General features: G+C 42.4%; 1 protein-coding gene and 1 long non-coding RNA gene across 5 annotated transcripts in view; one reads left to right on the top strand and one right to left on the bottom strand.

Moving 5' to 3' along the window:
• Positions 1-11,107, top strand: part of NPNT (nephronectin) — a 49,367-nt gene extending 38,260 nt beyond the window's left edge. For all 4 annotated transcript variants that reach the window (XM_027456809.3, XM_027456810.3, XM_027456811.3 and 1 more), the window contains 4 exons: positions 2,127-2,222; positions 2,621-2,719; positions 5,778-6,034; positions 9,128-11,107. In XM_027456809.3, coding sequence (XP_027312610.3) covers positions 2,127-2,222; positions 2,621-2,719; positions 5,778-6,034; positions 9,128-9,223 — 548 coding nt within the window. In that variant the 3' untranslated portion in view covers positions 9,224-11,107. The remainder of the gene's footprint in view (positions 1-2,126; positions 2,223-2,620; positions 2,720-5,777; positions 6,035-9,127) is intronic.
• Positions 7,147-24,056, bottom strand: LOC140002402 (uncharacterized). The gene is made up of 10 exons (XR_011808827.1): positions 20,721-24,056; positions 17,506-17,992; positions 16,482-16,597; positions 16,056-16,291; positions 13,796-15,257; positions 12,971-13,075; positions 12,515-12,609; positions 9,879-12,049; positions 9,069-9,296; positions 7,147-8,925 (listed from the first exon to the last, which is right to left on the bottom strand). It is a non-coding gene; the product is annotated as an uncharacterized lncRNA (long non-coding RNA).
• Positions 24,057-25,361: the final 1,305 nt, after the last annotated feature.

The raw sequence follows: 25,361 nt of genomic DNA, 5'->3' as shown, positions 1-25,361 counted from the left end.
GAAAGGGCTTGGAAAGCTTGCAGAGAATAACTGTGCCAAATACTTTCTCCCAGGATGGCCACTCAGCACACGAGTTGTCGTAGCAAAAAGAAGTGTACACATGGATCGTGTTTGGAGCCCTGCATCTCCTGGGGTAACTCGTTTCATACCCTGTGCACGTTCCTCTCATGGGGGCCGAGCACAGAAAGGGCTGTTTTAAAGCCCCGCAACCTGTTTTTCTAGAAACCCGTGACAACAGCGTTTGGAGAGGACTTTAGGGAAAAGTTTTGAAAAAATATTCTTTGTAGAGCTTTAATTATTGGTCAGTGACACCAGCTTCAATTTGGAGAATGCCTGTACGTGCGCACAGGTGTAACTCGGATGTTTATAGACTAACAGCGCGCTAGGAATGGTATTTTACTGAACTAGAGAGGTGGAGGTGGGCTGGGGCTGCTGGCAGGTGCAGGGAACCTGGGGCTGAGGATGTGCCTCCTGCATGGTGACTGCCGCGTGCTAGGGGTGAGCGGGGTGCAGCATGACTGTAATGCCAAGTGGGTCCTCACTGCGGGGGCCTATCGAAATAGCCAAAATATTAGTACAAACTGTGTAAAAATTAACGGGCCTGCACTTCCCAAACCAACCTGAAGCCCTTGTGGCTGTTTGTGTGTTAATATCCTAGACTGCAAATAGATGTATTCTAAAATCTACAAATGTTTTTTTTTTTTTTTTAAAGTAGGGATAATTCCAAAAATGACTGCAATATTGAGGAATTAATACAGACTTCAAGCTTCTTCATTTTGCTATACAGAATTTGTAGCATGTAATACTACTTTAAAAATACATTTGCATTCGGTCAACCTGTTACCAGGCTGCTTATTTTGTCCCAGTTGTAAAAAGCAGGAAGCTACCTCATTCTTATTTTTCGTTTTGCTCTGTCTTCTGGATTTAGAGGGGTTGCTACAAGATCCTATGTATGTATTGTCCTAGTGTAAAAGTTCCTTCTTATCTTTGATTTCCTGAAAACATGGTTGTTTATTTTATTATAAATCACCTCAATTCTTGTTCTCACTTGCCTAAAAAGCATATGCAGACGTTTAGATACTTCTTTGAGCGCTGAGTATGGAAAATGTGTCAAGTTTTTAAAAGATAAGGCTCTCACAAATACTGTAGGTGTCAGAGGTGTCTGCAACATCTCAGGACGCGCCTGAAACCCACTGCTACTGTTATTAATTACGCGGGAGACCTGCCTCTCAGAGAGGAACTTTCCCAGACAGCTCCAGCCAGCGCAATCTCTTTATCTCTAGTTTCAGCTGTCTCTCAGGTTTGACACCCGAGTGTTATTTCGGGAGATGTACACAGCCTGGCACTCTTCAGAAGTAAGTGGAAGTCTTTGTAGCTCCCTGAATTCTGCAGCCGTGGCTCTCCCGAAGACTTCTTAAATTTCAGGCTGTTGTGGCTGCAGCTCAGTGTCTAATAACCTGTAAACGACCGAGAGCATTCCTTCCCCTTGCAGCTGAGAACAACTGAAGGACAGACTTTATCGGAAAGTAAAAAATTGAATTACACTTGAATAGAAAACTCCTCCTTTTCAACTTGAGTCTAATCCTGATAATTGTTCAGGGAACTCTAATCCTTTGCAGGGACAAGGTAATACCCTCAGCTGTGTTTCTGAGTTTGGCTGCATAGGGTATCTCATGTGGGGCCTCTTCCAAGTACCAGTGCTTTGTGTTGAAATTCTCTTATAAAACAGCTGTGGAAGGTGAGTGCATCGGAAAATTTGAGAAAGGGCTTTCATGTGGCTTCATTTTATTGAGAAACCACTAGCTTAAAAAGTGCCTTTGGAGTTTTTCTCTAAACGTGTGCTTCAAGGTTAAAGATTTTTTTTTTCTTGTTGAAAAAGCAGCTTTTGTTAGAAGAGCCTTTAGCAGATTTGCAGTCACCTTTTATGGAGTTCAGATAAATGTTACAGCGTAAATCACCTAGGCGCAAAGTTTATGAATCTTCATGTCAACTATAATTAAGTATATTGAATTTTCCAAGAAAAGCACAATGCCCAGAGCTGCTTTGCCGTTTTTTATTAAAGATAAGGAAGTAGGTCACTAACTAGCTTTATCTCATTCATTTCTGAAAAACTACTTTTCTCACAGTTCCACGCCAGCCTGGAGTGAGCAATAATCTGTTTGAAATACTTGAAATTGAAAGAGGGATTACCGCTGATGAATTCGAAGCCAACGATGACCCAGGTAAGATCACATCTCCTGTTTGGGGCCTGGGGTTTAGGATTTATTTTGATTTTTTTTTTTTTGTGGTGCATTTATACATTTTACAGGACTCTTGCACCTTATGCTCCTTGTTTAGGCTATGCTTTGTAAAAAGAAAACAAAAAACACAAAAGTGAACCTTTATAGTTTCTTTTCCTAACAGACTAAGCACAAAAATAGCATGAATTGTTAGTAGGAATAAGAGCAGCCCTTTTATTGTTTGTTTTAGTACTTTTGCATATTCTTTTTCTAGTGCTCTTTCTGCTGCATTTTATTTTCAAGTTTATGTGCCAGTGTCAGCCTCAAGGGCAATTGCTATAGTTCCTCAGCCAGTGGAATTAAAACCTCTTTCTTTTGCCTTCCTGCTCTGTTCTGCCTAGGTGTGCTGGTACACAGCTGTAATTTTGATAGTGGCCTGTGTGGATGGATCAAGGACAAAGATGATGACTTGCACTGGGAACCCATTAGAGATGCATCAGGTAAGACGCACGCGTACGAGCAGACCCTGTAGTTGAAGAGCTACCCAGGCTTGAGGTTGGTGACAGTTCTCTCATTTGCACAGATTTTGTATCCCTGTAGTTATAGGATATGTTTCACAACCACACCTCTTCTGCGTACAAAAAATGAAAAAAAAAAATCATTGAGAGATGTTTTGTGTTGGAATTTTAGCTGGTATCTTTACAGTACAAATGTATCTAAAAGAGTAATAAGTGTATTTAGTAAAATATGTCTTAAAAGAATCAGAAAGAACAAAAATGTGGAGTAGAGAACAACTTTTATTTATGGAGAAACAAAGCTTATTTTTCAAACCACCACGCGAACATTATTATTTCCATATTAGTAGTCAAATTAAAGAAAGTGCTGGGACTAGTCTTTGTTCTGCTGCCAAATATAATGTTCTTGGGTTAGTTCAATCTCTCAGCTTCATTTTATTAAATTCAACGCTAAATTACAGAAACCAATGTATAGGAAAATTGTTAAGTAGCTGGAAGGAAGGAAGACTGGGCTGGCAATGAGCAGCAATTTCTGAGTATGTCTAAGTGTGTGCTTGGGGTGGACAAAAGTGACCTTGAAATGGGTGTTAGAGGGGAGCGTGCGCCAGCCACCTGCAGCCCCTACAGGGGAGTGGCAGCGTTAGGTGAGACCCTTTCAGTTGCACATCTCCGTGTGTGCTCCCAGCAGATGGGACACTTGGCAAAGCCACCGGGGAGCTGGGAGAGGCCCCTGGAGGTGTTACCTGTGGGCACCCTGCCCCTGGCTTCCATTGCCATGATGAGACAGTCGTTTGCCAGCAGGGCAGGTGTGCCCAGCAGCTTCTTTTCAGGCAGTTTGGATGGCTAAGTGGAAGTGCCTCCTGCCCACAGGCATGCTCTTGTGTTCTGTAGCTTGTTATGACACTTCAAGAGTCTCATGGATGACTCAAAGGGCAGAGCTCCCTCCTCCTGCAGAACAGAAAATGGAGCCGTGGTCTGCATGCAGGCTGGCATGTTTGAAAAGACCACCCATAACTCCCCCATTGTTTTAAACAATGGACTCAAACCCACTCTATTTCTGAGGCAGTATGTTATTAAAGCATATCAATTATCTATATTCAAAAATTGTTGTTAATACATACTAAGTTCCAGAGCCATGATTTTTAACTGGCTTTTTCTTAGACGTTTTTTTCCCTGGTGTTGCTTCCCAGTCAGGGACACTCAGCTTTTTGTTTCCTGTGCCTGTTCTGTTGCTGTTGACACAACCTGTTAAAACTAGTCCCTTGAAGTCACCCACCCCACTCCCTCCTGTCTGGAATACCTTGTTTCAGAGATTTATTTTCACAGCTTGCGCCTGAGTGTTTGCTTTCACCTTTCAAAGTCTGGCATTTATTGGTTTATCAGAATCTGTATTTTGAAAGGTGCCATGCTGAAGCCTTATAAGCTTATCTTGCATGCAGAAAATGCTGCTTTGAGGGGACCTTTTCCTGTAGGGGCATGCCTACAGCTATGTTGGCTTTGTGCTTACTAAATCTGTTTCCTATTGATTGGGTTCAGTCACTGTAACTATCTGAAACACATACAGGTAACGAGTCAGGTCACTACTTTCAGAGTGAAATAATTGTATCTACAACAAACAGGTACAGCTATTTGAATTCTCTTCTTCTAGCAGTTAGTGACTTTGATGCAAAAACAATGCATTAAAAAAAAAAAAAGAAAGCTTTAACAGATACTTGGACAAATGGATCCCACTTCACACCCAAATGCAGACGTGAGCCCTTAGCAGAAAAATACTTGGCTTAGTTAAATCTCACTGAGGCCAAAGGAACTTTAAAACTGATGTAGAAGTAGTGAATTGGAGACATCATTTGCTTTACTTTTAAGTGTTTGACAAGTCCTGGTAGTAGCATGGCAACTACTTCACTGTTAAGAATATAGTCTTATTAATATGCAATATTTAGAAAAAAAATCAAAACCTACAGCATTGGTTTCAATTAAGAAGGCTGTCTGGACCCTTTACCTTAACTTAGATCCTTTGATACTCTGCTTTCATATATTAAAAATAGATTCTTAGGTTAAGAGTAAAATAAGAATTTTTCTTTCTTCCCTTTTTCTCTTTTAAGAGTGCTCCCTCCCTCCCCCCTTGGTCAGTTTAAATTTGAAAGTTATCCTTGAAAATGTTTTAATGAAAAGTTCAAAGATGAAAGACAGGTGTGAGTTTTCTGCAGGATTTGAAGTTCAATTTATTGTAGTTCTAAGTACCTACATGAAAAGGTGTATGGGATTTATGGATGTATAATTTTTTCTTTTTTTCTAAAAAAAACATTTAATGGCTGTTGCTATATCCATGAGATCCTCTACTTCTTCATGTACTGGGTGTTTTTATGAAGGTACTTCAAACATGATCAGAGATAATAATGGTGTTTTGAATTAAGTGCTTGTGTTCAGTAGCAGCTTTCTACTGTTAGAGAAAAGGCTTTAGCCCTTTAGAAATCGTAACTCACTGTTTCTAACTTTCTGTATCTCAGCTAGATTAAGAGTTTAAATTATGGTTAAATGGAAATGCTGGGCTTATTTGCAAATGGATACACTTTGAGACTTAACCTGTTAACACAGTTTCCAAGCAAAAAGCATGGTACAGAGCTGTAACAGCGTAACATTTATGCTGGCCTTCTACTAGCAAACATGCACAGCTTACAAGATACATAACTTTACACGGTAGCTTTGGTGTCACCGTGGTTTTAAAATCAGTCACCAAGGGGATGTCTGAAATGAAGAAACAGATGAACTTCATTTTCAACAGCTGTAGTATTTGCTGTGTAAAAAAGAGATTAGATAAGAAAGCCCTAACCTGGCACACTGTAAATAGAAGCCCAGCACTATAAACCTTACCTTGCAGGGGAGATGTGTCAGTTCTGGTTCTCAGTCCAGCACCAATATGCTTTATTTACCACTCGCTGGGCCTTATGGAGCCCTTTTTTATTTATTTGATAGTGCTTATGCATTTGGTCCTGAAATATTAAACAGCAGAATTTTACTGAAGTAACCACTTTCTCTTTTGCAGGGGGACAGTACCTGACCATCTCTGAAGCCGAAGGCAAAGATGGAAAAGCAGCACATCTTATCCTGCCGCTGGGCCACATGGCTCAGGCTGGGGACTTATGCCTGTCGTTTCGGCACAAGGTGCCTGGCCTGCATTCTGGTGCCCTCCAAGTCTTTGTGAGGAGAAACGGTGCTCACGGCCCAGCTGTCTGGGGGAGGAACGGTGGCCATGGCTGGAGGCAGACACACATAACTCTGCGAGGACCGGGCACCAAGAGTGTGAGTACAATTGCATTTACTGCCTTTTTTTTCTTTGCATGAGACTCTGAAGACATTTAGGTGGTGTAGCACTTAATCATTTGCCTTCCGGGTCCAATGTCTGCCTGTTTTTTACTTCTCCATTTATCCTTGCCAATGGAATCACATTTCTAATAAGTTCTCTGTAGAACAAACTACAACACCCATAGTAATAGACAGATGGAAAACTAGAAAATAGCTTGTACTGAGCTACTATCAGGGACTCACTTATCATGTAGGAAAGAGCAACCTAAAGGACAAGAGCATACTGTACTTGTTTTGTAAAAAAAGCAAGTACAAATTTTTTCAAATAGCCCAGATCGAGATTAGTTGTGAAGTATGCTTAAAAAAACAGTGTCATGCAAAAGGAAGGATCATCCCCCTTGGATTAAGAAGTGGTTAAACAGATATTGATTATGTCTGTTTATATTATATACTATAGCGTATATATAACATATTATATATTTTATATATACTATATACACATGCTATTGTGTATATATACTATATTATATATTGCGTATATATACTATAATAGTATATAATAATTTATACTATATAGTGTATATATACTATTATATATGGTAGTGTATATAGTATATATTACATACTATAGTGTATAATATAAACAGATACTATAAACATACACACTATATACTATATATACTATAATAGTATATATACTATAATAGTACACTATTATAGCATATACTGTTGTGTGTATATACACTATATACTATATATATACACACTATATACTATATATACTATAATATACTATACTAATATATATTAGATCTATATAATATATACTATAAATATACTAAAAATATATGGTGTGTATATAGTATATGTAATCTTTTTACATTATATAGTATATATTATATACTCTAGTATATAATCTATATAGTATCTATTCATATTATATACTGTAGTATATAATATATAATATTAAAATATATAGTATATAGTATATACTATAAATATACTATAATAGTATATATAGTATATATAGTGTGTATATAGTGTATAGTATATAATATATGCTATATATACTATAATAGTATATATTATGTACAATTATATATATAATATCCCATATATATTAATATATATATATGGGATATTGAGAACAGTCATTTCTGACACTGCAGGGAGGTTACCTGTGCTATTGCACATGTTTTTACATTCTTCAGCATACCTGCAGCTGATCTGGATGAGGAGGTACCTGATAATCTAGGTATGCCAGTAAAACAAAATTGTTTAACATAATCGGAAGCAGCTCTATGAAGTCCCATGGAGAGTATTTTTAATACCTGGAAATCTTAGAAGCATTGGGTGATTAAAATGATGCATCAAAAGCTCAGCATTTTTCTTCAGTCTCTGCTTTCAGCAGAGAAATAATAAAAAAGATGCCTGATGTTCTGTTAGCTGTAAACGAATGTCAGACTGAGAATGTGGACATTTATAGCAGGTGAGCAATATATTCATCCCATTCTTACAATTTTTGCTAGGTTTAACACTGATCCTCAGAGGTAGGGTGCTGTGTTAAACAAGGTCTCTATAAGAACACTTTTACAGTAAGTATGTATTACTAACGTATTTACTGGCAGACAAGTAAATGAGTTTTAGGGACCCCCAAAGCTTTTAAACAAGAATAACAGCTCCCCTTTGCACTGTCCCCTTCCTCAGCAGTAGCTGTCAGCGTGGCTCGCAAACCGTAACTGATCGCTGCCTCACAGGACCCTGCAGAATTGTCAAGTTTGGGAACTTTTCCAGCCAGGCTGGGTAGCCTAAAGCATTTGTGACATTTATTCCAAGGATCAGGGAATGAGAGAAAACTCTAGATAAGCAGGGAAGGCCCTAGCACAGAAAAATCTGTAGGAAAAATGGACACTTAATTTTCTAGCTAATTAAAAAGCAAAAGCAATTAAATACTAGTGCCTTGGGGGGGGGGAGCTTTTGAAAACCTGAGAATATGAATAGAGACCAGAATCCTTTATCAGACTTTCTAATGACTTTGCTTTGTGTAAACTACTTCTACAGCATATCCAAAATCATTTATTTCTAAACAGGTATTTCAGCATATTCAACATAGCTTCTCTGACTTCCCTTGTTCCTATGCTTTATTTAAAATATTTGTTTTCAGCAAGCATCCAAACTATTTTTTAACTACACAGGTGAATTTCTGATCTATAAGGCTGTATTAACTCTTTCCAGCTGAGTGATAACAACAGACGGTTACAAAGTTTTGCTGTAGACTTTGGATCGTTTTTAAAACCTGGTCAAAAACACCATATTGAAGCCATTCAGGCTTCTGCTTCCAAGGCAGTAATACTGGTGAGCGATACCGATTTATGGCAAGTCAGCTGGCCGTTCTGTAAATCGTCCCTGCCCTGATTTATGGTACAGGTCTTCTAGTCGAGCTTTATATTTGATGAGTTTCTTCTATGCAGGCTAAATCTGGACTGCTAATGGTCTCCGTAAATCCATGCCCAAACTTCCACTGCCATTTTGCAAGCGGTCAGTGCTTCTCTAGATTACCACAGCTCTGCAGGAGCCAGAATTTGTTAAATAGAAGTTGGGGGTTTCCAGTTCCAACTGTGTTTGGCATTTGGACCAAGTCAGCTGTGAGGTGTTTTAGGGACGGAAAGCTCCACCATTAGACAGGATTTTGTTAGACTAGGCAGGGTGTTGTGTGTTTGCTGTGAGGGACAATGAGAACAGTGCAGCAGGGAGCTATAGAAAGCACAACACATTCTCCTGTGTGGAAATTCTTACCTCAGATCTGGCAGCTGGAGCAGGACTTGAATCACCTCCTTGATTTGTGCCATAGCTCCATCCTGAACTGCTGGCTCTTCACAAAGATCCTGCTAAGGTGAAAAAAGAAGGAGACGATCAGGAAAAGAAAAACAATACGTAATTCTCAGCAGAATTATATAGGCATTTTTGAGTCAGTTAAGACTGGTTGTACTTTCTTATGCTTTTGCTTTCTTACCATTACCCAGTTACTCACACAAGCAAAGATTCTTTCATTTCGTTCTTGCACTCCAATTGTTCTTTTTCTTTTCCCAGGTTATTTTCAGAGGGGAGAAGGGGAAAGGAAGAACTGGGGACATTGGACTTGATGATGTGATCTTGAGGCGAGGACGCTGCTCTGAAGAACATTAGCAAAGATGGGGGACTAGCGCAGTCATCTCCTCTAGCCCTTCTCCTACTATTCCTACCGAGCTTTGAAACAGAGCTGCAAAAAAAAGAAGAACCAGTTGGAGAGTGACAACTTCTTAGTAGTCTGCTAAGTGCAATCTCACTGAAACTTCCCTTAAAAACATGAAGAACACCTCCCCGGGTTCAGGACCTCCAAACTCAGCGCTGGTTGCTTCTATTAAGCCTTACCCCTAAATCATATTTTGTATGTAATAACTTTATCCTCTCTTATGCCTAATGAGTGCTCACACAAAGAGCACTTGTGAAAAAGGGAGAAATAATTACAAATGGCGTGAAAAGAAATCTCCGTCTCAGAAAGTTAACAGATACTCGTTACGTTCCCATAGTGCTACTCTTCTATTAATTAGAGTTGACAGACGGTGGGATTGAGCTAGCTGCAGAGCCAGCTCAGCCTGGCTGAAGCCTGGACCTGACCTTTGGCCTGCTGCCATTGACCTTCGAGGAGGGGTTGTTTCATATTAGACAGCATTTACGTGGGTGTTGCATCTGTATTAAAGAGCAGTTACATAGAGTAGGCTCTGCATCCTGTAATATTGCTACTGCTGCGGTTTGTGTATATGTGTATGGTTATGAACATATTTATGTTTTGAATACTTACAGACTCCAGTTGCAAGGTAGTTGGCAGCTGTGCTTTACTATTACACGAGGCAGGAGTTCAGCACATGGCGTGATCGTACTGGGCCTGCCAAGAGATACGTTACCAAAGTCAGTTAATGGTGCTCATTGAGAAATGCTGGTACAGTTCTTTGTGTTGTAATACGGTGAAGGCAAAAGACCAAATCCTTACCTGATGTAAACTGGCATCTGATCATGCTGTCCAGGTTTGCTTTTAGCTCAGGAGCAAGCCCTAACGGGCTCTCAGTCCTGCAAGAAACTCCTGGTTGAGCTGAAGATCGCGCAGCCAGGAGAAGGTAACTTGCACCTTGTGTGACTGAGCCCTCTGCAATGCTGAGGGCCTTCCCCTTCCCAGGCCTGGCACGAGCCCATGCCTAAACAAAAAAGGGCAGCTGCCTTATGGCCGTGCAAACAATTCAGACAGTGAAATGCCTTGAGCCACCCTTGTCAAATGTCCATATTCCATCCAACTGTTCTGTATATAATAAGCATTTTACTGTTTAGAACTAGACCAAATATTAGCTCTAGCTGGCACTAAATGTTTATCAGAACTTTGGACTAATTTTTTACTTACGTATCATGCATATGGTCTGCAGTTTCCCAGGGAATAGTTCGATTTGGTTTGGGATTTTTGGACAAGGAATGTCATCATCATTGCCGTTAGTAAGTCAAAATTTGACAAAGTATTAGTAACATTTCAGAAAATGACAAAAGACAGATAAAGTGTTATTAGTGGCACAGTCTTAAAGCTTCAAAAATGTATACATAGAAGAAATAGGTATTGGCTCTTTTAAATACGTAAAATGTAAAACAAACATCAGCTTCATGTAATTTTATAAAAATACCATTAAAAAGAAAAAAAAATTAAACCTTGCAGACAGTCCACAGAGATGAGAGGCCATGTTCTGAGTGCCTGGTTCTGACACAATACCTTCCTGAGGATACTTTTCCAATTTGCCCCCTAGCACTGTATGTAGAAGAGAAGTTTATTTCACCAAACAGATAATCTCCTGCAAAAGTGTGTCAGCAAAAATCTTGAAATGGAAAAACAATGACTTTGTAAAAATTCTTTAACATATTTTGCTTTGGATATGATCATGATCTTTTTTCTCTTATGTTATTTTGCAATCTGTCAGAAATATTTGTGAATAGTTGAAATGCCTTGTCTCTATTTTAAAGTAATCAGTAAAGAAGGCTGTTACTTACTACTAATTGGAATATCTTGTTTTCATTTCTGGATCAAAAGTCTCATTTTTAGTGCAATGAAATGAACCAAAACATGACAATTCAACAACAATGAGGTAGCTAATTACTTAACTATTCCCAAATTTAAAATTAAAAGTGCATTTCACTATAATATGGTAAGAGCTGTATATATATATTATTCAAAAGGAAGTATATCTATATTATTTGAAGCAAAGTGTGACAATTTTCAAAATAGCTTTTAGAACAGTTTCATGGGTAAATTAAGAGTTTGAGATATAAAATGTCCTTTTTAGAAGAAAACCCAGCAACCACAGCACACTACTGAGCCTGCACAAATTGTATTCTGTGACATTTACCATAATTAATGCATTTTGATCTGCTTCATATGCAGTGGAAGAAGAAAGGTCTTCTATTACCATGGCTCTCTTAGAGTGAGACTCCTTGGTTAAAACGAAAACCTTCTAAGTATGACAAAGTGGGTTTTTGTCCCTTTACAAACAGGTCATAGAAGCCAGAATCTCACTGAATACAGATGGTGAGCAGAAATAAGTACTCAGATGGCAACAGGAGGATTGGGTGTTTCTGACTGCCCTTCATCTGCACAATCAGACAGGTGACAAACCCTGTAAAGCCCTGTAACCACTGACGGTGGGCACCGGGATGGCCTTTGGGAGTCTGGCTCTGTGCTAGCTGTCAGGGCTGTCGGTCACTCACCTCTGGAGCTGGTTGTGCAGTGACACTGCATCTGCGTGCGTCCCCTCCTCTCTCTTCCACGTTCACATGGTGTTTGCAAGGAGGTGAGGCTGGTTCATGGGGCTGGTGCGATGCTCCTCTGCTAGCTCCTGCTGGACACCTCAGCCAGGATGGAGCAGATGTTGCCATTTTCACGCGAGCCTCAAGAAAGATCAAAACGTGGCCTGAGGGCTTCCTATGCGGTGATTTATAATTCTGGTTAGAGCATAGTAAGTAGATTACTAACTGTGCCAAAAAAATGCCTGCTTAAACACTTAGGCAAGTGGCGAAATTGCACTAAACGCACATGAAAACAGTTACCAAATGTACTGTACAGCTTTTTACCAACTTACAATTTTATGTGTTAAAAAGACATGCTAATCTCCCCCCCAGAATTAAAAATAAAGATTATTCTTAAATTATAGATGCTAGTGACAGTGTGCATTTTCTGATACTAAAGTAAGTACAATGGACAGGACAATCCCAAATTTTTGTTTCCTGTTTCTATGCTGTACTGTCACCTCATGTCTCATCAAAGCCATGTCATTAACTCACTACTGCGTGCTTTCAATAAACCCCATTCCTTCTGGTGTTAAGCCTCCCTAGGTTTCCCTCATAAATCGTCCTAGAAGTGGAGCTTGAAGCATTGTTTTTCTCATAGTTTGAAAATGCAACAATCACCTTAATAAGATTTCACCGGACTCAGCTTAGCCATGAGAAGCCAACCCTGAGCAGAAGATGGCTTGTGCCAGCAATCTCCATCCTCCTCCTCTGTCCTCAAAGAGGAAAACACATTTTTAGAAATGGATTTTAGAAAGCTGGAGTTTTGTCAGCTGAGGTTAACTTCTTTTTGTCAGCTGATTAACTTCTATGCAATTTTAACTTCTATGCAAATTAACTTCTATGCAATTTTTTCTACTTTCATTTATATACATGTGTAAAATTAACTATACATAAACTAACAACTAGTAAATCTATATAATGACATATTATTATATCACATATATATGTGATATTATATCACATATATAATGGCATATATATGTATAGTAGTATGTAAACAGTAGTAAATATATGCATCTATCTGAAACACAAAATGATTAAAGTTTTCCTGGTAGTTAAAACCCACTTGCTTACCTGCTGCTTTATCCTGACATCCTGTAGTCGCGCAGGGTTTGAGGACTTCCACACCGATTAAAGAGGACTGAGCTGAGCACCATGCACGGGGGTGAACCTGCAGAGCTGGGAAGAAGTGCTAATTTTAGTGGCAGGCTCTGGTGGTGATTTAGAAGAGCACCAGACTGTTTCCCTTAGGTTCCCATTCTTCTCCCAAGAAATTCCAATTTAGCTCCGGAGAGTCAGATGGGATATCACACTTACACATGCTTGATAGACATGGATCATGTAGCTCTAGCCCTCATTTTCTTAAAACACATGTCAAGCAATGAAGCAAAGCGGGCCTGAATTTTCTGGTGAGAAATAATTCCCTGTTCCGTATGCAAGGCACTCTCCCCATCATTACTTCTCCTCATGTTGCTTCCCTGTGTCTGTTAAGAATCAACCAGTTCTTTCTTTACTCTTAGCAATATTTAACCTCCTGTAGTACACGGGCAGGTTTTTGTCCCGTCCCTGTTTTAATCCAGCCACTACCAATTCCCCAAGACCCAGGAACAGGTTTCCATTGCTATCAAACTGCTCATCCACAGGTCCCTTCTGCAGACACCACGGTTGGAGAGCAGAAGGGCCATTGCTAAGGCATCCTCACGCAGGCTGTACCAGGAGCATTCTGTGTAAAGGCACACACTGCGTGCCTGTTGCACCCCACAGGCTGAGAAAGCATGCCAGATATTTGTCTGGCACCCAGAGTAAGGATGCCCCTTTCTGTGTGATACAGCCAAATCCTGCCTTTCTCTGGCACTTCCCCAGGGACTTTTGTTACCCTGCTGTTTGCTGAGCTTTTACCTTCTGCTCAAGCCAGGAAGCCATCACCTTCTCCTGAGTCTTTCCTCACGGCGCATTTCAGCAGGCCGGTGTCTCATTTCAGACTTCCATCCAGGATCCTTTCGATTCAGTGCACGTTTGGCAAACACCTGGCACAGCAAGGTGCAGCGTGTGCTCTGAGAGATGGATTTTACTGCGTTTCCTTGCAGCACCGGTACCAGAGTTTGGGGTTGCCACTTCCAGGGGATCTGAGGGAGACCACGGTTGCTCTGACACCACTGGTACCCCAGCAAAGGGGGGACCATGTCACCTCTCCCCTTGCCTTTTGCCCCTGCCCTCCTTTAGGTCAAAAAGCCAAAGAAATGGATCCACCAGATTTCTCCCCCTCTTGGGATGGTCCAAGGCAGAATCTCCCCATGTACGATGCAGCATTACTGTGGCAAGCATCAACTCTGGTACAGTGCCATGACTTCTTACTGCAAACAATATTAAAGAAAAAAAAAAAAAGAAAAAAGAAGTGCACCTTTTAAAGAAAACCAATTTTGAAACAGCTTGCTGTGGTTTAACCCAGCAGGCAGCGAAAGGAGCTGAGCAGCCCTTGGCTCTAGGTGGGTGCTGCTCTGCAACAACCGACACCTCAGTGTGTTGTCAGCATTGTTCTCATCCCCAATCCAAAGCACGGACACGTACCAGCTACTAGGAAGAAAATTAAATCTATCCCAGCCAAAACCAGGACACGGAAAAAGGACTGGATGTGTACCTTAAGCAGTGTCCATCTGTCTTCTCTACACATGTGGTAATGTTGAGCTTCCTCAGACACTGTAAAGCCTCCAGTGGCACAGCCACAAAACATTCCTCTTGGTTTAAGAAAGATTCTTTCAAAGTGGCTCAGTTTGTACTAATATCACTGAGCATAAATCAAGTCTTCACAAATCTTGCAAAGGCCACCACTTTCTCAGCCAATTCACATGCCTGGCTACAGCCCTCAAGTCTCACCTGGTGACAACACCAGGCAGAGCTGCACCATCCACCCCTGAAAGGCTTTCTCCTCATGTCCTTTGTCTCGGGCTGTCGCGCTGCTGCTCTGCAGAGGCTCCACCAAGCACAGAAAGGCTGCTGGTTTCACGTGTGGTTTTATGACTCTGCTCCCTGATGAGCACAGTCACACACACACAGCACAAGTGCTCAGAGAAGATCAGCAGACAAAAGAACACCCTGAAACATGATCAGGAACAGAGCAAAGGCAACATCCAAACTTTAAATTAAGAAAAAGTTGGCCAACTTAACAAGTCTCTTGACTATTACTTCGCTCCAGCAAACGTTGGAACTTACTCACTGGATGTTAACATCAGTGACTGAGGATGCCAAGCACAAGTAAACTCTCTCCTTTTCCCAGGCTCTTCCATCCAGATAACAACACAAGGGGTGGCACCGTGACACACCGGGCTCCGCAACGCTTCCATGCCCAGATGGGATGCAATACCTGCAATACCAAACACGCATGATTCACGTTCCCATCGAGGGATCCTTCCAGTCATTGCGCTTTGGAGTGTATAAACAGGGCTCTACGACACAAAAACTGCTCGCTGATATTAAGACCAACAATTCTATGGCGTGCAACAATTTACATAGAAACCAGACACCTTTACGGCACAGTTAGAGGTGTCATTAAACCGTGAGCAATTTGGTCACCCTCCTGTCATATGCCACCAGTTTTATCCCGCTTATAAAAAAAGCTATTTTAATTGGCTGAACTCCATTACCGAAGGCTGATTACTAAAGCTGAGTGACGTTTAATTACCCACAAGGTACATTAGGCAGTTTTGTGGGGTGTTACACGACCTCAGCATTCTGGCAGCTCAGCTGTGTATTAGCAAGCAGCCCTGGCACATGCACCGGCTCACTGTGAAGCTTGCTGTGAGCTACTCTGCCAGCTTTTATGGGAGTAATTTGTTTCCCAAATGAAGATGTGCGAGTGGGGCTTGAAAAAAACCATTTCATTAATACAAAAAGCAGGCAGAGAAAGTACATGGTACATCAAGGGATGCCTTCAGCATCACATGGCCTTTGAGCACCTAAATAGGCGGTTAGAGGGCTAGGCAAAAATTTGTAAGGGTTAAATACAGCACAGCCCCTGTCGAACTGGCCTCATGTCTCAGTGATGGGGCGGCAGTTCCCGTAGGGGATGCACGTGGACTGCACAAACTGGCTGTTGGAAGGAGTCTGTGCACCTCTCCACACCCTTATTTATTATTGCTGAAAATCAGGAAAGTAAACTCACCCACATGGGAGAGGAGAGAAGCGGGGAAATGCTTACACCGTGCACCCAGAAGGAGCTAAGCCCCATTTACTTGGCCAGGACCCTGCTGCCAATGGCTTCTGCAGAGCAGGATCAGGTCCTTCCTTCATGCCATGCAAAACACCTTGCTCGTGGTTACAGTGAATCCTCTCAGCTGTTCAGAGAAACTCATCTGCCCTCCTGTCCTGGTGGAACGGCTGAGCAGGGCATCTAGAAAGCTGTGGGGCAGAAAGCAGAGAAAACCTAAAACATTCAAAAGAAGTTGGGTAGCTCTGAGACAAACATGTAGATCAGATACTGATGAAATCACCACGCTCCTGGAGCTGTTTATATGCGGTTTATCTCAGTTGCTAGTTAATTTTTAACAGACGTTGCTCCTCTCCCATGCCAAGCAGTTCGGAAACTCACTGCAGAAGATCCACACGTGCTCCAGTAACAAATATCCGAGAGTGTTTCAAAGCAGATGTAGTAAATGGAGCTCTTACTCAGTGTAGGAACTGCTGTTTGTCCTATTTCTCCTGCACCTGAAAATGAACAAACTTTTTTTTGCTCACATAAAAGAAACTAAATGCAACAGGCAATGTCCCTCCCACCTTCACTGTGTCCTTCTTTGTGCTACTGATTTTGTATTTTTTTTTTTCACCTCGGTAAGACATGGCATTACCAACTACTCAGAGCTCTCTACAAGCCTCCAAAGTGGTTTCTTCACCGAGACAACCTTTACCAACGCTCAAAGTCTTTCACAATGTGCACCTGCACCAAACCCTACACCAGGGCGACATCAGGATGAGACCAGGAGAGTGCCCCTGGAGCATTTCAGCAGCTTTGCTGCAGAGCCTCCAGCCCAGCCCAGACTGACACCAATTTAGGCAAAGCTCCTGGACAGACCAACCGATAGCTGTACCAGCCTCACTATAGGTACCTGAAACACCTTTTTTTGATGAAAAACAGGCTACCAAAGCCTTTACCCTCAGCTGCATACTTTAAAGTTTAGGCCCCTGTCTACCAGGAAGATTCAAGTTAGGTATAAAGCACTGCACCTGGCAGTGTTTGCCAGATCCTGCCCAAACAATAATAAAGTTTCTTTGCCTCAGGACCTGCTGAACCCAAAGACTGTTTTCTCTGGCACGAGAGGCCAATTTACTCCTCGAGATAAATATTAAGCAAAGAAGAATTTTTTGACTTTAGGAACTACGAAGTTAAACTTTTTCCTGCAGCCACAGTCACGCCCCTTGTGCCTCCAACGCTGAGCTATTTTAAATAAAAAATAATTCCTGTGGTATTTTCCTAATAGCCATAAAGCAGCAGGGCATTCTGTCAGACACACGTCGCTATTATTACTCCTCCTGACTACTTCCAAATTCAGAAAGATTAGCCAGCTGTCAAAAGAAGATTAAAAAAAAGCAGGAGTGCTTCCCTCTGTAAGCCTTACTTCATCACATGTTTTCCCTGGGCAGCAGCTCCGGCCTGGCAGAGAACCACCCTTCAGTCCTTGCCTTGAGGCTCCGTCACATCTTGGAAATGTCCAAGCCCTGTGTGTTTGTGTGTCGCAACTCGGGCCTTCTGCATGCTAAAAAAAGAAAAGACAAGCAAACACAGCGAGCCAAAGCACAAGGGAAGTACTGCTGCCCACCCGTGTAGTGATGACATTTTTTGTACCTGTAAAGCTAACGTTAGTTACTTAGAATGAGCACGGGGCACCAACATCAGCCACCCCAACAATCTTGCTGTTCCCTTCACCTGAGGAGATGGCAGACACACTGGGCGTGGGACTTTGCTCCTAATTCTAAGGAAAGCCCCATGTCCTTATCAGCCTGGGGGCCTCTTGCTGCAGCGCGGTGTCCAGAGGCGCAGACCAGCTCCCTGTTCCCTCTCCTCTGTCCTTGGTCCCTGGTTTGGAACCCAGAGCAACAATTTTTCTAAGAATATGTAAAGATAAACAAAGACGAAAATTAGGGCAAATACCTCCTTCCACTGACTTCGCCCCCTGAGACCTCATCAACTCCTCAGCAAGCAAGGTCAGACCCCATCTATTTTCTATTCATGAGCACAATTTATTTCTGCTTGCCCACGGTTTCTGCCTGGGGAGGGCACTCCCAAGCAATCAACCTTTCACACCCAGCTCCTGACCCCATTCCTTTTCTCCCCTCCTCTTATGCCTCCCAGCCTCCTGCCCATTTCCAGCTTTTTGCTGCCCGAGCCATGAGAAGAGGCAGTGGCATCGTGCCATTATGCAGAAGAAATTGCCTCCTGCCCTGGCTGCTACCTGCCAGAGCACGTCTGCAGCTGTCTGCCCTCCTGGAGCAAGGCCATGGGATGCACGAGCTCCGGAGCAGCCCCTCCTGGCTTTTGTTTGTATCTTGCCACGCTCCTCCTGTTACTGCAGGGGAGCCAAAAAGCCTCTTTTAACTCAAAACCTAACTTAATGACACAAAAATTAGCACAGCAACTGGAAATAGTGCAGTGCTCATCTGTATTTTGGAAAGTTACGAGACCTCCTGCACGTTACTGCTCTTTTCCCTTCACGTGATGAGTCCATCTTCAAACCCTGACCTAAGAGATACAGTGAGATCCATGCAGAACAAGATGCAGTGAGATCCATGCAGAACAAGATACAGTGAGAGCCATGGAAATCAGAACTTCACCCTCCCTTCTGGAGCTCAGCTACTGGCTTCAGAGACAGCAGGACTGAGCTTGGTGTTACTGCTATGCTAGGAAACACACACATTCAGCTATTAGCAGAGTAAAGGTTCTAGTTCAAATGTCTCTCTGCTGGATTTTCACCAGTTGATGAATTCCAGCTTCATTCCTTTACTCAGAAGTTACATTTAATCCTCACCTGTATTAGAATTACAAATTTTACTGTTTCTTCCAGATCAGACTTAAGGTGAAAACAGGGTTGTAGAGCTCTCTAAAGCTCAGCATTAGTAATTGCTGCAGGAGGAAACAACAAACTAACAAAAACTCGTCTAAAACTTTGGGGTTCAGAGGGCATGAGGGAAGGACTTCATTCAACCAAAAAGCCCAAAATTCCTAGAGAGAGAAGTAAACATTTTTTTTTCCTTGCGTCAATATTGGTTACAGTATTTCCTGTGATTTGTCTACATTTCTAGACCCTTTATTTGTTCTCCTGGACACTGGGAACAAAACCCCAAATCATCTCTTGCCCCTCTGAGCAAGCTACAGTAAGGCACAGCAGGCGGCAAGCTGAACGTGCCTCTCTCTTGCACCTCTGTATGGAAGGAACTGCATAAAAATGACATAAATATATTCATGTATTCTAGGGCAAAGAGGGCAGGCTTGCCCTGGCAGCTAGCAGACACAGCAGGATGTGCAATTTCTTCTTCAGAGCAGCACGGTGCAGCCTTACCCGTGCTCAAGGATTGCTGGAGGAGCGCTGCCCTAAGGAGCAACCTCCTCCTGCTGCACTTTCCCCCGTGCTGCAGATGCAGTCCCTGCTGCTCACACAGAAGTACTTCTCCTGACATTTGGCCAGAAATTTTGCTTCGGCTAATTTGAAGCCCGTTCTCCTGGGAGACCACAACTTTGTACGGTTCAGGTCCCATCGTAATAGCCTGGCCAAATATAATTCCTGCGGCTCTTTCGATCTCCCCCGGTTAATCAAACATCTCGGTTTCCATGCCGTTTCAATGCTTCTCACATCCAGCAACCTCCAAATGTGAAATTTCCCAATTTCCCCTATTATTATACAGTTGCACAGTGACATTTGGTATTAAAAAAAGTAACGTAAATCGTATCACGGCTGGTACTGTATAATTTAACAGAACGTCTCAGACTGCACGATGACTAGCCAGGCGATGACTTCTTGTGTGACACTTCAGCAGTGTTTTGACAACGTGCCAAAGCCTGACAGTAGCCCTGGATTACTGCCTTTGAGCGCTGCCTCTAGGCTGCTCTTCTTGCACACTATTCATCGCTGTCCTATTGTTAGCACCAGCACGCTCTGAATGCCACACGCTGAGCTTTGGATCAGGGGGTGTTTCACAGTAGCTTTGCAAGTGATGGCACACAGCAGAGGGAGAGGTGTCAGCTGGCTAAAAAACTCACCTAAAAACAATGATGGAGGAAATCCCGTGCCACTATCATACACCAATTGCTTTTGAAAAGTCGATAGTGTCCAAATAGATGATGCTATAATAAACTCTTGTACCGTGTCTTATTGATCCTACCTTATACCAGCTGCTGTACAGACAGAGATTTCTATTCAGAGGGATCCCACTTGCTATGTCAGTTGCTTAAACAGACAAAAAACCCCACACTGTGTTTTCATCTCTTCTCAGGATGTTTCACCTGAACAGGCTCCTCAAACAGCTGTGTTAGAAGCTACTTGAACCTTGCAACAACCTCCTAACAGTGGCAAAATATCCCCACGAAATAACAGCAAACTATCCACATGAAACTTCTCTCTCTGACAAATTTAGCATAGACTGCTGACAACGCTTGTGGTAATGCTCTCTTCATTCATCATTATAAAATTGTTTGTCTCCAGAGTGGAAGTTTTATTTCAGGTCCTGCCAAGGCTAATAAGCAGGATAAATACTCTCCTTGCTCATGGCCTAGTGGGAACTCTCTTAAGCACCTCGTGTTTGCTATGTGATACCTAGGAAAATGTGACAACCGACTCACCATATGCTAAATGTCAGTCTTCAGAACGAAAGCAGGATTTGACTTCAGCTGCTCACTGTTCTTACCCTCCTCTGATCCTAAAGAGGAGTGATCCTCTGTAAACTTGAGACGTTTTGACTTGAGATACTAGAAAAAAGAAATCAGTATTAGAGGCGTTGTTGTCAGCAGAGTTTTAGATGTACACGTAATGTCACACCAACCTCCTCCAAGGAGGGTTAAGTGCCAGGAAATGAAAAGGAAGGGAGAGAGACAGAGAGAGAAGGAGAAAAAGATGAAGAGAAAGCTGAAAAAAAAAACAAACCCTCCACTCCCAGAAAAACTTAACCACTAATTTTTTTGTTTTTAAGATCAATTTTCATAATGTTATCATTCAGAATACGTTCCCTAAGAATTATTTTTCACTTAAAAATGGATATATATTTAATAACAACAACAACAGTGTTTATCTTTGTTATCACTTTGCCAGGGAAACTCTGGGCCACTCCAAATGAACCTGTAAATTTTCATTGTGGTTGGCCTGAAATGAGTATCTGCCCTGATAAAGTGCAACAACGTATTTTGTGGAAATTTAACACATTTTACTTGGCAAAAAGGTGGAATCTCCTAGCAGAAACTGATTGTAATTCAGTAATCTCCATACTCCTGAAAAAGCCTTTGTTACTCAGGTAAGTTCATAATGAAAGAGAGCCCACAGAAATAATCTGTTAGAGAAGAAAATTAGTCTCTGAAGACACACATCAATGCAGGCATGAAAAGACGCTGTGAGTTTACCTTGGTTGGACTGTATCTGTCGAGGTTTCTGTCACTCTCTAGAGTTTCACCATCACTACATCTGGTCCAGCTACTGCTGCCTGCACTGCAGAGCTAGAACAGACTAATTATGCCTGGTAAACTCCGAATCCTGTCCTCAATGTGTCCAACAAACCTCTAGTTAGGGAAGAACTTGCCCGTTTTCATTTTCAGCTACAGCTCGTGTTATTGAAACTTGACAGAGATGCTGACATCTAAATATGCTTCATATGCCTCTGAGTTCTGCCTGCTTTGCTGTGGTTCCTGAATACATTATGCCTGCAGTTTTCTCCCTGTGAATCACACACATCATCCATGTCAAAATAAATTTAGCACCTATTAATTTCCATTCTTCTGCTCATGAAGTTATTCCACACCTCTAACAGACAAGGGCAATGCGCTGGCAGGGCATCAGGTTGCTGATCTGGTATCACAAAGGTGGTTACAGCATTTCCCCGTTGTGCTGTGTGCAGTCAGCACTCTTCTGACTGCAGGTTTCTGTTGAAATATAAAGCAGGTATATTCTCCTCGTCTTGAAAGAGCTCTTCCCCGAGTTCGTGGACTTATGAACTCATTTCTTCCAATTTCAAGAGAGCTGCAGTTTTCCTTGTTCTGCTGTAATTGATGAAGTGTTTTTACCCCCAAGAACATTTCACAGGGAAGTGAAACCCTGCATAGAAAACATTTCATAGATGTTGAAAAGCTGTCGCCTTTGATAATTCCCTTTTCAAGAGAAAACTGCAAAACAAGCATACTTTAAAGGTGCAAAAGACAATTCTCAGGGAAACTAAATCCAAGGATCTGACACAGCAGTGGTACAGCTGGCTAGAGCTCCACTTTTTGACTATCCACTTAAAAATATGAAATAAAAAAACCACAAGATGTTTTCTAGCGCGAAGTAACTCAGTCTCACAGGAAGGCTTTCCACTTGTACAAAACCATTGCATCCTGTCCCTCAGCCAAATTAAACTCAGCTTCACTTTAGCTGTAACTGTGATTTACGATGCCTCCTTATTACAATCAGAGTGGGTGTATTTTTTGACGAGGAAGTACTGGCACAGCCACAGAGAAAATGCACTTATCATCACGCTTCCACCCTGCCACCTGATTAAAGCAAAAGCTGGATCAATTAGTCATTTTCTTGTTTGGGAAACCAGGTGGTCAGCACCAGCTCTCGAGCATCCAGGCATCATTTGACACCGCCACTGCTTGCCGTGAGAGGCTCTCTCTGCAGGGAGAGGCTCCTGTGTGTGAATGATACTTAACTTCTTCGCCAAGAGAGGCTCTTAATTTAATTAAAATATCTTAAAATGGACACAAGGCAAGAATAAAGCCTGTTTGTCATTGTATACAGATTCCCACTGAGCCTTCCTTGAAGGAAAGTGCTCCAGGAGACCCTCTGAAGTAGGCAATTCCCAGTCAGCAGCTCTGTGAGCATTACAGGGGTAGGTACTGGGTTTATATCGTTAGATATTTTAACACACAGGTAGATGCATCTGGATCCCCACAGAAACCACAGGATAATTTAATAATTAGTAGTACTCCATTTCTCTGCCTACAAACCATGATACTTGCAGAGTACTAGGCAATGAGTAGACAGTGCTTATACTCTCAATTTCCTGAAGATAGCAGGTTACAGGTTTATCCCAGAAAAAAATAATGCATTGCATTTAGCAGAACAGGATTCTCACAGCTCACACAAACATCAGTTCGTAGCACATGAGGAAAGTTCAACATTGCTCTTTAATACCCAATCCTTTATATTTCATGCTCAGATAGCTCTGTCAAAATCCTGGTATCAAGTGGCAAACTATTGCACCTTCCCACTGACTTGCACTGTAATACACGCCCTGAAATGTATTCAAGAAACGTCATACATGTGTGTACCCAAAAGCTACAAAAATAATAACCCCAGGAAACAAAACAAAGAGATAACAATAGCAGAATTCACCATGGGAGCAGCAGCTTATCAGAGCAATGACAGAAAATCAAGTCCTAACAAAGTACAGAAGTCATGCAGAACAAACATGACTGCTATCATGGTATTAAAAAAGCAGGAAAGAGACAAATCAAACACTGGAGCATGCAGTCAAGTTTCCTCCTACAGTTCAGTCCTGAAGTTCCTGGTGAAACCCAGTTATTTTCTACCAGCTTCAGAGACTTATCTCCTAGTGTTCGTACAGGGGCAGATCAGATTCAGACAGTTTTCTGTCTGACACTGTTTTAGTTACCATTGATGCTAATAAGAGACACAGGGAACGAGACACATCCAGAAAAATCCCAGTCAGGAATGCTTCATTTCCCTTTTCTCCTTCTAGGTCCAAGTCTACACTACTGTGCTTGGCATAAGCATTTACCAAGAGGAGACAGTGACCAATTGGTTCTCAGCTAAAAATGTGTACTTATCTTCATTAAGGAAGACCATCAGATTCTCTCCAATGTTTCAGTAGCAGAATGAATGAACTCTTTTGGAAATACTGTAAACATTTTTGCAGCTATTCACTATCAAGCTTGCTGCAATAATGACAGAAGATTTCCTGCGCTCAGTTTTAACTGTAAATAAATTATCATAGAATCATAGAATCATAGAATATCCTGAGTTGGAAGGGACCCTTAAGGATCATCAAGTCCAACTCTTGACACCGCACAGGTCTACCCAAGTTCAGACCATGTGACTAAGTGCACAGTCCAATCTCTTCTTAAATTCAGTCAGGCTCGGTGCAGTGACCACTTCCCTGGGGAGCCTGTTCCAGTGTGCAACCACTCTCTCTGTGAAGAACCCTTTCCTGATGTCCAGCCTAAACTTCCCCTGCCTCAGCTTAACTCCATTCCCGCGGGTCCTGTCGCTGGTGTTAATGGAGAAAAGGTCTCCTGCCTCTCGACACCCCCTTACGAGGAAGTTGTAGACTGCGATGAGGTCTCCCCTCAGCCTCCTCTTCTCCAGGCTGAACAGGCCCAGTGCCCTCAGCCGTTCCTCGTACGTCTTCCCCTCCAGGCCTTTCACCATCTTCGTAGCCCTCCTCTGGACACTCTCCAACAGTTTCATGTCCTTTTTATACTGTGGTGCCCAGAACTGCACACAGTACTCGAGGTGAGGCCGCACCAGCGCAGAGTAGAGCGGGACAATCACCTCCCTCGACCTGCTAGCGATGCCGTGCTTGATGCACCCCAGGACACGGTTGGCCCTCCTGGCTGCCAGGGCACACTGCCGGCTCATATTCAACTTGTTGTCTACCACGACCCCCAGATCCCTCTCTTCTAGGCTGCTCTCCAGCGTCTCATCGCCCAGTCTGTACGTGCAGCCAGGGTTTCCCCGTCCCAGGTGCAGGACCCGGCACTTGCTCTTATTGAACTTCATGCGGTTGGCGATCGCCCAGCTCTCCAACCTATCCAGATCCCTCTGCAAGGCCTTTCCACCCTCATTCGAGTCCACAACTCCTCCAAGTTTGGTGTCATCAGCAAACTTGCTCAAAATGCCTTCTATTCCTACATCCAGATCGTTTATAAAAATATTGAAAAGTACCGGCCCTAAAATGGAGCCTTGAGGGACCCCACTGGTGACCACCCGCCAGCCTGACGCAGCCCCATTCACCATAACCCTTTGGGCCCTGCCCGTTAGCCAATTGCTCACCCATCGTATGATGTTTTTATTTAGCTGTATGCTGGACATTTTGTCCAGTAGGATCCTATGGGAAACCGTGTCAAAAGCCTTGCTGAAGTCCAAAAAAATCACATCAGCTGGTTTCCCTTGGTCCACCATACGGGTGATCTTATCATAAAAGGAAATCAGGTTAGTTAGGCAGGACCTACCCTTCACAAACCCATGCTGGCTGGGACCAATGACTGCTTTGT

The sequence above is a fragment of the Anas platyrhynchos genome, chromosome 4 (genome assembly GCF_047663525.1).
Source record: "Anas platyrhynchos isolate ZD024472 breed Pekin duck chromosome 4, IASCAAS_PekinDuck_T2T, whole genome shotgun sequence".
In the NCBI taxonomy this organism is placed as follows: Eukaryota; Metazoa; Chordata; class Aves; order Anseriformes; family Anatidae; genus Anas; species Anas platyrhynchos.
This window is presented reverse-complemented; position numbering and strand designations above follow the sequence as displayed.